The 11,261-nt window shown below is 40.5% G+C and overlaps 1 protein-coding gene across 3 annotated transcripts in view; it reads right to left on the bottom strand.

Annotated features, from left to right (window-relative positions):
• CUBN (cubilin) overlaps positions 1-11,261 on the bottom strand; it is a 145,756-nt gene that overhangs the window by 69,268 nt on the left and 65,227 nt on the right. For all 3 annotated transcript variants that reach the window (XM_054817922.1, XM_054817923.1, XM_054817924.1), the window contains exons 29-31: positions 10,782-10,963; positions 3,983-4,157; positions 2,156-2,337 (exon numbers count right to left, since the gene is read on the bottom strand). In XM_054817922.1, coding sequence (XP_054673897.1) covers positions 2,156-2,337; positions 3,983-4,157; positions 10,782-10,963 — 539 coding nt within the window. The remainder of the gene's footprint in view (positions 1-2,155; positions 2,338-3,982; positions 4,158-10,781; positions 10,964-11,261) is intronic.

An 11,261-nucleotide genomic window follows, 5' to 3' on the forward strand; every position in this document is an offset into this window, starting at 1 on the left:
AAAAATTTAAGAAATAGAAAAGGGTGGAACCACTGTGTTACTCATACACAGTAGTTGTTCCTATATTAGAGAGAGAAAAACAACCACCAGCTTCCTTAACTGCGCATATTTTCCATTTACGCAGCTTTTGGAATGCAAATCCTAAACCATTCACAGTCAGACATCTACTTATATATTTCCAGGTGCTCTCTGTCCCCCTGACTCTGTTCTATTACTGTGTGAGGCATATAGCAAGCCTTGGAATGAGATGAACACAAATCACATACAGGTGTTGGTAACAAGTGATTTTCTGCTTATTGGCATACCAGGTAGAGAAAGATACTCCATCCACACCTTTCTTGCCCTGCTGGTCCCCCTACATTAGCACTGAAGAGCTCTTCTCTACCTCATGCACCAAAGCCTCAGAGCCCTTCATTATCTCTTGGCTTCAAATCAGCATTCTCCCTCATCCATTTTCAAACCACCCTTCACTTGGTGGGCAGTGATTGATGCCTGCATTAAATGTCAATCTCCCTCCCTGCTTACATTGCTGCTTCAGTTGTGTTTGCTGGGGCCGATAGGCAACTTCCTCCTCCACCACGCCCAAAAAACCAAAAAGCAGAAGCAAACAACCGATACTCATATGACAATAGAGGAAAAGGGGTGGAACTGTGCTGCAATGGCCTGCAAACTCCACTCATGCAAAGAGCTCTGCCACAGCCATCTCCTCTGCCAGCTGAAGGACTGATTGATGCCTTTCAGTGATTAAAAACCCAGTGCCTACATCCAGCCTATAAAAGTAATGCAGTTGTGCCTATGATTGCAAGGAGCTCACGGAGCTGAGTACTCCACAAAGTGTTTAGATAGGTACATACATCCATTGGCATCAGCTCTGAAAGAGAAACTTGTATATCAGGTCTTTTCAGAATTTAGCCCTTAATTTGGGAATGTTTTTGGCATTTTTACCAATAGTGCCATTTCAGATGGCCCGTGTCAGGCATTCTGATTTTCTACTCCTGTGTGATATCACAGAAGACTTGGAAATTTTTCCAAGTAGATTTTCCCTTTCAATGATCCCCCTGATGCAGTTAAACAATTTAAATAAGAAGACATAGCCATATTTCCCTTTGCCTCACAACCAGAAAAAAAAATGAACAGTCATTGTACAAAGACACTTTGTGGCCAAATGAAATCTTCAGTTACACTCAGCAAAATGGGGACGCATTTCCTTTTTTCTCGTTCAATACAAAAAAGCTTTACGAGGCGATGCTGTTAAAACTGATGTTGTTTTCAAAAGAGTCTCAGTTCCTGCCAAATTGAGTTCTCTGTGTGAATGACAGTTTATCAAGGAGAGGAAAGCTGGATTTCGGTCTACAGCCACTGTGCTTTCTCTGACTGGTACTGATCACCCATGCCTTTGTACTGAGTGAAGTGCAATCTGACATCAAAGGTCAGCATTTCATGTCCCTGCTCCCAAAAGGCCAAGTGGAGACGTGGAGAGTTCTTCGTTATCGTGCACTGATTGAGCAGCAACTTGAATTTCTGTGACATCAACAAAAGTTCACAAACAAATAGCAGTGAAGCTTTTAAGAGAGCAGCAGCTCTAATGAAGCAATTAAATAGACAGCTGAGGAGCACCTGAATACACAGTGCATACGTAAAGAAAACCAGCCAGTCAGAATTCCTGCTGATCTCCCTCGCTCCTGAGTTTGTAACAGAGTGTGGGCAATCCATTACATATGTGGGCAGTCCATCCTGTGGCTTCGAACAAGCCAGGGTAAACTGCTCTATAAATGGCAAAAGGGTGTCATAGTAACAGCCATCTATGTATGAGGTTATTCCTGCAATACTAACTACAACTCATACCACCAAATGGAAAAATATGGTGCCAGGATGTGGCATGCACTGCTTTCAAGAAAAGATCCTTTCAGATATAAGTGGGAACCTGGAAGAATGCAGAAATACATTTGTGAAGCCTGTTTCCTTGGTGAAGCAAAGGGTACTAGATCATAACTATTTAGCTGTAAATTTAAGCTGTAGCTCATTGGTGAATAAATATGACTATTCAACTACCAGTCTGAAACCAACTGCAGCGTCGGTTGCACAGTAAGCTTCCTCTTTTGCAAGCATTTCACCAGACTCAATAAGGAAACTTGAAACTTCTATTGTTACTTACTGCAACATTGTCATAGTTACAGGAATGGTGATTTTCAATGTCAAAATCCAAGAAGTTCAATAGGACTCTGTGGCTGTAGTCAACTTGGATAACCCAAGAACAATCTGTGTTGTTATTATAAGGTTGAGGATAGTTTGGAGAATGGATTTCCCCACTGGTTGCTTGGAAAATACCACCACAACCTGAAAAAGACATCATCAGTTTTAATCAGAAGCTCTTTTATGCTTAGCAAGATTCCACCTCTATTTTTAAACTAAGGGAAGAACACCTCCATCTTTATATTTTCTACATTAAACTTTTGTAAGATGAGTGCTTCAACTATTGAAGTCTCCTGTCTGCAACAAAAATCAATGGAAATGACTATCAGAAAGTATAACATTATCATTATTGGTGAATGTGCAACAACAGTGCTTATAAGTAATGTTTCTTTCTAGCCCCAGGCTGGTAGTAGATGCCATAAAGGCTGAAGCATTAGTGCTGGTATTCTTCTATCCTAGATATTGTAAAAGCAATCAAAAATACTGTTCATATGAATGCCACAGACCTAGCATACTGAGAAAGCAATGTCTAGGCCTGGCTGGGCATAGGGATGAAAAAACCATTTCTGAAAATATCAAGAGAGCTAGGAGCTTCACTTTCCCCATGAGCAGTACAACAATTGCAAGCCTCAAGTTTCTGCTTCTCTACCCATGCAGTTGAGAGCTTCCTCAGGACTCCACCCTCAGGTTTTTCTGACCAGAACAGCTCCACTGCTCATGAATATCTAAATAGCTAGAACGAGGGATCCTGTGCGGGAATTGCCAGGGCTTTCAATAGGACTACACAAACAAATGGACTTTTATATGTTGTAAAGGGATGGAGGAGGGTGAGAGAAAGACACCGGGACTGCTGTAGATGGAGGCGGCTTGCTGGAAGGACAAAAACTATACTGTTATTGCGTTCTGGTGAGTGGGTATTTTAGAGGCTAGAGGGGGGTTGGAGTACAACAAGCAAGATGCTGTATAGGGATGAGAAAACTTCAGGGGGCCTAAGTAGAAAAAATAACCTGCCAGATCATGGAAGGGGATTAATTCAAAGGACTATTGTAGACTTCTTCTATTCAAAAAAACTCTTGTGCCTTTCTCATAAAACTTGTGAGAATGGAGAAGTATAAACCTTGACAAACTAATGAATCTGTGTGCTTAATCAAGCAAAACTGCAAGATTTAAAATCTGCCTCTCCTCACTTTTCATTGTAATTATTTTCCGATAATTGGCCTTTTCATAAGAACTCCCATGTAGAGACATGCGGTTGGGTCTTTTAAGCGTGTCTCTCCTTTTACTGATTACCAGTAAGGCTTTGAACAAATAATCACATGGGGTATGGATGAACCTTATAATGTTCAAGTATTTACTAATCACTCCAAATATTTTTGGAGTCCACCGAGTTCTCCAAGTTAAGCCGCATTCTTATGTATTTTTCACTTTACAGTTTAAAACCAAAAGCACCATTCAGCTAATAGAGGACTCTGTGTGGGTGAGTCAGTGGGTGAGGAGACCTGCTAGCATGCAAAAGGTCTTTTCTGACTACAAGCATGTCTTGATTAATGATGTAGAGAAGAAACTCCAACAAGGTAGACTGTTACAAAATAAATAGGCCTAGATTTTAGCTAGTTAGACAATTTTTTCCTGTGGTTTTCAGCATTTCTTAGTGTTACCAAATCCAGTAACACTCAAATTCTCCTTCAGTTTTCAGTCCTATGCTGTTTGACTACTTTAAATGCTTGCGTGGCTGATCCGCAATTCTCAGACTTCTTGAATTTCTCCTGCTATTAATCAGTATACTCACCACCCGGATTTTCCTGCCAGGAAGCATTAAAACCTTTCCCTGTCACTGCTGCATCTGTCTTGAAACGGACAATGGCTGAATTGCCAGTAGTAGAGACTCGCAGTGGGTTCTGTGCTGATCTTGAAACACACAACTGGGCTAGTCTAGGAGAGAGGAAATCAGGGCCACCATACACCTAGAAATGGAAGAAACACTGTCAAAGTTTTTCAAAGAGACCATCTGTCACACAGAATACATGAGAACTGCTTTGCTAGGAGAAAAAAAATCTTTAAGTATTGAAAGTGATTCCACATTTTGAAATGCAAAGTAGCTAATAAAATTATTTTCTCTGCAGGTTTGCTTGGTATCTGAACCACTTGGTGCAAGTATGACATTCTGGATGATTTCAAAACAGCCTTGCTCTAAATAAGAATTTTCTGCTTTGCAGACTTTGCCACATTCTTCTTCCCTCATCCCTCCAGGGTTAGCACCTTGTTTCTGTGGGGATATAAACCCAGATTTTTTTGTGTGCTCCTGCAAACAAACTGTGGCTCTTTGCAGGAACTTGTGCTGATAGTTTGTATTTTGCACCCTTTATGTTTAAAGGGACAGTTAAGACTGATTTTTAAATTGGGGGTAGATTTCATCACTCTTTCTGATAAAACAAAAAAAATTTGCAATTTTATTGACTTCAATGGCAGAATCAACATCCAAACTATGGCATTTTGCTCAAGTAAACTACATTTTAATAACACTCTTTGGAAACAAGGATATATAACATACATACTTCCCACAGAAGACAGGTTTTGGCTTTTAAGAGTAATTACTTCCTACTCAGAAGACTGTGCCTCAGGCAGTTATAAACCAGAAAACCACCACTCTCTTAAACATCATCAGCAGTATTGTGTACTTTATAATGCATTTTTAAACCAATTCAAGTGAAATAGATGGCAGTGCTGAAGCCTTGTTAATCCTGTTGCTTGTTTTCCAAAAGGGATGTGGGATTTTAGTTTGAGCCCACTTATAACTGGTGGAACTTGCTCACCTTCCTTAGTCTTCCCTCTCAAAGCTAAAGAAAACACACATGCCCAGTGCAACTTTCAAAACCAGAGGTGATTTTGGTGCCCAGTGCCTTCAATGACTGAATTTTCTTGGCTTTTTGTATGCTAATGAAATGCCACCTGATATTAAAGGTCTTTCACCTACTATGGTGTGTCCCTGGTAGGACAGCAGCTGCAAAAGTCAGCTTGACAGTAACATCAATGTGAAAACTGTTAAAGAAATACACCAAATAAAGAGCAAGCGTGCCATTGCCTTTCAGCAACTGAACTAGCAATAGATAGATTCTCATTGTATCAGCATATATTATGTATAAATCCTAAAGCTAAACTAGAGAATGGCAAGTTCTAACAACAAAACCAGAGAATAGGAAGATAAGGCAACAAATCCCATCAGGATTTTCCCACCTGTAACAGCTCAAGTCTGCTCCAATATTTTATTAGTCTGGTAAATATTAAAAAGGTCAAAAAAAGCAATCCATGAATCTCCCCAGAAAGTGACAGTACTATAAGAACCAACCTTCTGTATGGCCCTTTTGCCTCTGATGTCTTCTAGAGGAGGGGAAACTCAGTATTTAAATAAGCTTTGTCAAATACTTTTTAACCTCAGAAGAAGTCTAGGTTCTGGCCAAGCTAAATATCTGAGCAAGTCTTAAAAATAGCTGAGCTAGTCCTACCACCTCCAGGGCTAAGTGTACTGCATTGCTACATAATTTGATTGATCATGCACTCACTAACTGCTCATGGTGCCGGACACTGCTTTGCCATTAGAGGTACAAGGGAAAGAACTTTTTTTTAACTGGAAAAAATTTTCAGTGACTCCAGAGTAATGTGAGACCTCAGAAGCTGAAGCTTGCATCCCCAGAAGAAACAAGGAATCAATTTTTTTATAAACATCATAGTCTGTTAGATGTTCAGAAGACTGTATTTTGTTTTAGTGGCTGATTGAACAGACTTAATAGCTTAAACATTTCAATTTTGACTGAGACAGCACTTTTTTGCATTCTGTAGGGAGGCTGCATGACTGGAATGGATAATGGTTCTTCTGTCCAATTGATTGTCTCAAGGCATTCAAGAGAAGTCAGAATGGATGAAATCACAGCTCAGATTAAGAACCTGTAATGAAGGAGTCACAGTCTGGGGAAGAAGCATGTTTGTCCACTGGAAGCTCAGTGTCTTCTGCAAAATCTTACAGTTTGGCTGCTTGTGAGGCCCAATGACAGCTGCATTTGTCAGAAGTCTGTTCAAAATGTGAATTTTAAAATGTGTTTGTGGTATACTCCCTGAGTCAGAGCCACAGCATGAGATCTAGCAGGAACACATGCTCTTAATCATCTAACCCAGTGCAGAGAGGCTATGTGGCAGAGGAAACAGCAGGAGTTTCTAATATGCATCTAATAAGCATCACGGATCAGCCTCTCACATCATCCCTGGTGCTCCCTGGGGCCATCTGCACACCACGGGCAAGGGGACCAAACCCAGCCCTGACATAAACCCTGCTGATTTCTGTAGTATTACCTCAGAAATGAACTTGGCCCAAGCTGAACACGTATAGTTAACCTGCTGGAAGAGAATTAAGGATGGGGAAGAAATATTGATGGAAACCTGAGGTTTGTGGGTCTCCTTTACATTGTTAACTGTTCAGCAACGGCCTTCTGCACAGTTTCAAAATTAAAAGCACAAAGGCATGCTTTTTACAGTTAGGAGTGTATTTTCTTTTCTCCTTTATGCCAGTTCAATTAATCAGATGCTTTCACAAGGGCTGGAACAAAAACAAATTAAAGTGTTTCCATGACAAAAAACAATAAAATGTTACTTTTGGCTACAAAGAAGAAAACCAATAGTTACCACATGAAAAAAGAAGAGGGAAAAGAGAATGGATGGAAAGAATGAATTCCAGGGTGTGGTTCACAAAGAGTCACAGGATGTCTGAGTTGCAAACAGATAAAAATAAAAATAAAAACATTTAGTCTGACCAGAGCACCTGATCTAGAGATAAAATGATGTTGGATGGCATAGCGGGGATGCAGGACACTGCCATAAAGCCCATGGTTTTAATCTGTTCTTATCATTTGCTTCTGCCCCGTTAGCTCCATTTATTGTTAGCAGTCAGCATTCCAGAGTTATGAGCAACAGAAAGCTGTATTTATGTGGTTGGTCACCCTCATGACACAGATTTTCTGGGAATAAAACTGATCCCTGTTCAGACATAACTGCCAGCAAAGAGAGAGCCTGGCTTTGACAGAGAATTAAGAATTACAGTAATACTTGATGTTTCTTTATATTTAAATAAGAAGACCAGAGCATCTAATAATGACTTGGAAGTGCAATTGATTGACAGGGTTCCTTCCTTTTCAGCTCAGAGCTACATCTTGTTGTGGCAGAATATATTTATAGTTTACAAAAATCTGGTCCATGTTAAAGATGTCATAATTTAACAAAGCAGACATGGTAATTTTTCTCTATGTATGTATTTTCAATAGAAGCCACTTTAAAAATATTTTTTTCTCTTTCATTGTGTCCAAAATGATGGCTTCTATTTCCATGAAACATTTCTAGAAAGCATCTTTAAGAAAAACTTAAAATTTGCTTCTGGATGTTTGTAAAAGGAATGGAATCTGATGGGCAACAGAGACAGAGAGAGTGCAACAGTGTCATAAAAGAAACAAGGAGGAGGAGGATTGAAGGAGAAAGTGTCAAACACTTGACCGTGTAGAAGCCATGGGAAGAACTTGCAGATTTCACACACAAAATTTTTATGTAACTATTATTGCACAGTCTGGGTGCAATATGACAGGACTGGGATACTAACATGGAAGGGACAGCTTGTTTAGGAGACATTGTCAAAGGAAAGGGAAAGGAGACAGTTGCTGCATTTTACAAGAACAAACATGTTTCATCAAAATGTGCAAGAGAGAAATATTCAAGAAACTATGGTATAAAAATGAAGTTAGTAGCAAAGGTGCTGCGATGGGAAAGATCTCTCAGAATTTTCCTACAATTCTGTGCCAGGCCAAAGGGGTGAGGGTGTTTCTAAGCAAAAGCTAAATGCATCCAACTGAGCAAGTTTTGTGATTACTGGGGCATTTTTATTACAAGGTAATATATTTTGGAAAAGCAACAGAAAAAAGTGCAATATATTGCAGCGTTCTAAAGACAGCTTATTTCAGAGAGTAGAGACAGTAAACAGGACAGGGAGGGACAGAAGGGTGCAGAGCTATTTAATACTGATTTTGGCTTCCTAATAAAGCTGAAAGTTTTTTGGCTTGAAAGAAAACAGGAAGCTGTAGAACTCACTATTCAGAGATAGGGAAAAAGTGAAATCAGGGGAATAACTGAGAAAAAGCAGACTTCAAAACCCGAAGAATTGGTAGACAGGATACTTTTGGGAAGATAATGTGAAAGAAGTTTGGAACCTTAGTGATCACTGAAACACACTGTCAAAGGCACACCAGGAACCTCTTTTTTTCTAACACTTTTCAAACTTGTGTGTGCGTGGTTTTCAGCCTGGACAGACATAGACAACTAAAGGAAAGAAGATAACAAGGTAGAGCAACTCCTGAAAATGATTAATCACATCCTTTTTTTCCCCATTTATTCTAAGTCATCATTTGTTCTGTGCAGACTATATCGATCATGCAGTGAATGTGTAATTTTATAACAAAAGCAAGAAAATTTGTATCTCGCAAGGTACATAAAAATCCAGCAAATGCCTGCAGTTTGCAGGGGAAGCTGGCTGGTGCCAGAAACTTTGATCTTGCACTGAGACATGAACCAATTTTCCCCAATAAGTTGATTTATGTTAGGTTATCTGTCAGCAGATCGGAGACAGGTGTTGGGAATTGGATGAGCCAAGATTAGGAGACAAGTAACTCAGAGGCATGCCAATTCTGAGAGCAGGAAGGCAGGGAAGTTCAAACAGCAAGGTGGGCATCTGTGCTGATGAGTGAGTAAAGTTAGAAAGAAGAAAAGCGTAGCAAGTAAGTTTGAAGAGGGAAAGAAAGAAAACCCAAAAGCTGAGGTGAATACCTTGCTCAGGGACACAGAGCAGCAAACTGTAGGATCCTCTTAAACAACTTATTTAAGCAATTTGCGTCCAGCAACCCACTCATTGGTTTTAGGCCACTCCCCCCACTAGTCAAAAACTTGTCAAGCAAATGGTTGCCAGCCATCTGTACTCTTACTGGATTGTGATAGCTCCTGGGTGACCACCTGCAGATGTAGGCATTCAAGAAACAGCCAACCACAGCAGACTTAGATTTTGTAGTTGTTTAATGGATTCCTCTGGGCAACAGAGGCATATCTGAAACTTAGAGGCAGATTAGCTTCAACCTAGTCATTTTAGGCACAAACATCAATGAAGCTCCAATACAACAGACTTCATCAGTACCCAAAGCAGCCAAGACAGGTATCCTACTCACAGACACTGGTGTCAGCAATGTGACATACAGTCATACTTGCCAATGCTACTGATGGAGAATTCATGGAACAATTTCCTTACACCCAGATCCTACAGAAGTCCCAAAGCCAACAGGATACTCAAAGCACAGTGTCCATTTGGTCAAGACTTCCACTTTATTGCTAAGCTAGGAAAGCCTATTTCAGAGCCAGAAAGCTGGAGTTAAGTTATACATCTCTTCTACTCATACAAATGCTTAGCAATCATCTGTCTGGCAACTATATATTTAGGACCTGCTTTGGGATGTGGGTTAAGTCTTCCAGGAATACTGCTGATGAGTGTGCACTGAGGACCATAGACTGGAGAAATCAAAGCTACAAAGGTGAAAACAGGCAGCAATGAGTATGTGTAGGTGCTGGACAGAAAGCTGTCTAGCTGTAAGCTGCTCACACATCACATGACCCAGGAGAAGAGGAGAAGAAAGGCCCCAGAGGATTGATACAAGATGTCTAAATCGATCTTTTGGGTTCATTACAAAAACATTCAAATGTCACCCGTGTATTAACATCCAAAGACCCAACAACTGTACCTCCATTAGTGATCTAGTGAGAGCAATCTAGAACGTCTATACTTCTAAAGAATTTCTTCCTGCAATTATTTCCTATCCCTTCTTCCTGCACTGGAAGTCTCTGTTAGCTGGGATTGGTCACTTGGCTGCTTCCCAACAGAAGCACAAAGATGTCATATACAACAGGGCCATCAACCCTTATGGGTCTCTTAAAGGTCAGTAAACCCTTAGAGAGGTGCCTTTTCTCCTTGTTCCACCACCCTGACTAGGTCAGGGTGTTCCACCACAAGCTGACTAGGACACTGCCTCTTCTTTTATTCTTTTTCTGAGTACAAAAGATTCTTCATAGTTTGCAGCACTCAGCGTTATAAATCTTCCCACTTCGTTGGAAGGTCCTACACAAGGTCTCATCTCAGTTATCCTCCTGGTGATCCATTATCTTCCTTTACATCAGGAAATTTTATCTCCATGGTACAGCACCCCACACTGTGTTCTTTGTAAAAGGTGGACTTTTTAAGACTGTTTTTTTTCAAAGCAGTTTTGTCTCTTCTTAGGAAGTGTACAGTGCCTAGCATCATTATTGATTAAGGTATACAGACATCAAAGGCCTAAAAGCAAAAAATAATAAGAGCATTGTGGCTTCTGTGACATCTGTGGAACTAATTGTAACCACAGCAGAAATGGGAAATTGCAGTAGAATTGTTTGTTCTGCTCCTACAGTTTCTGGGATTATCTGCTCCAGAAGGAAAAGTATGTAACTTGTTTATTTCTGAGGAGTAAATCTAATACTCTTACCTCCAAAACATCGTAGTTGCAGTTTGGGTGATATTCAATGTCGAATTCCTGAATGGTGAGTTGAATGCTGCTACCAGGCGCTGTGTGAATGTACCAGATGCATTCCCTATTGCTTGGGTATCTGTTGGGGTAGCCAGGGCTGTGAAATGAACCAGAAGGGCCAGAGAGTTCTCCTCCACAACCTGACAACACAGCAAAGCAGCCCATCAGTGAGGGGATCTGGAAAAACTCACCAACAGCTCTGCAATGAGGACAGGCATTAGCACCCATTTCACACACAAATGTGTATACAGGGCTTGAGGGTCCGAGGTTTAGGGACGAGAAACTCAGATACAGCAGGCTGGACCTGCTGGCACTACCTGTGCAGTAAGCACTTCACCTCCTGTTTTGGCATGTTTCTCACCATACATCAGCATCTGCTTCAACAGCTGAAGAAACTGAGACTCAGAGCAAAAAAGTGACATTTTCGTATGGGCCTCT

The sequence above is a fragment of the Grus americana genome, chromosome 2, assembly GCF_028858705.1.
Source record: "Grus americana isolate bGruAme1 chromosome 2, bGruAme1.mat, whole genome shotgun sequence".
NCBI classification, from domain to species: domain Eukaryota; kingdom Metazoa; phylum Chordata; class Aves; order Gruiformes; family Gruidae; genus Grus; species Grus americana.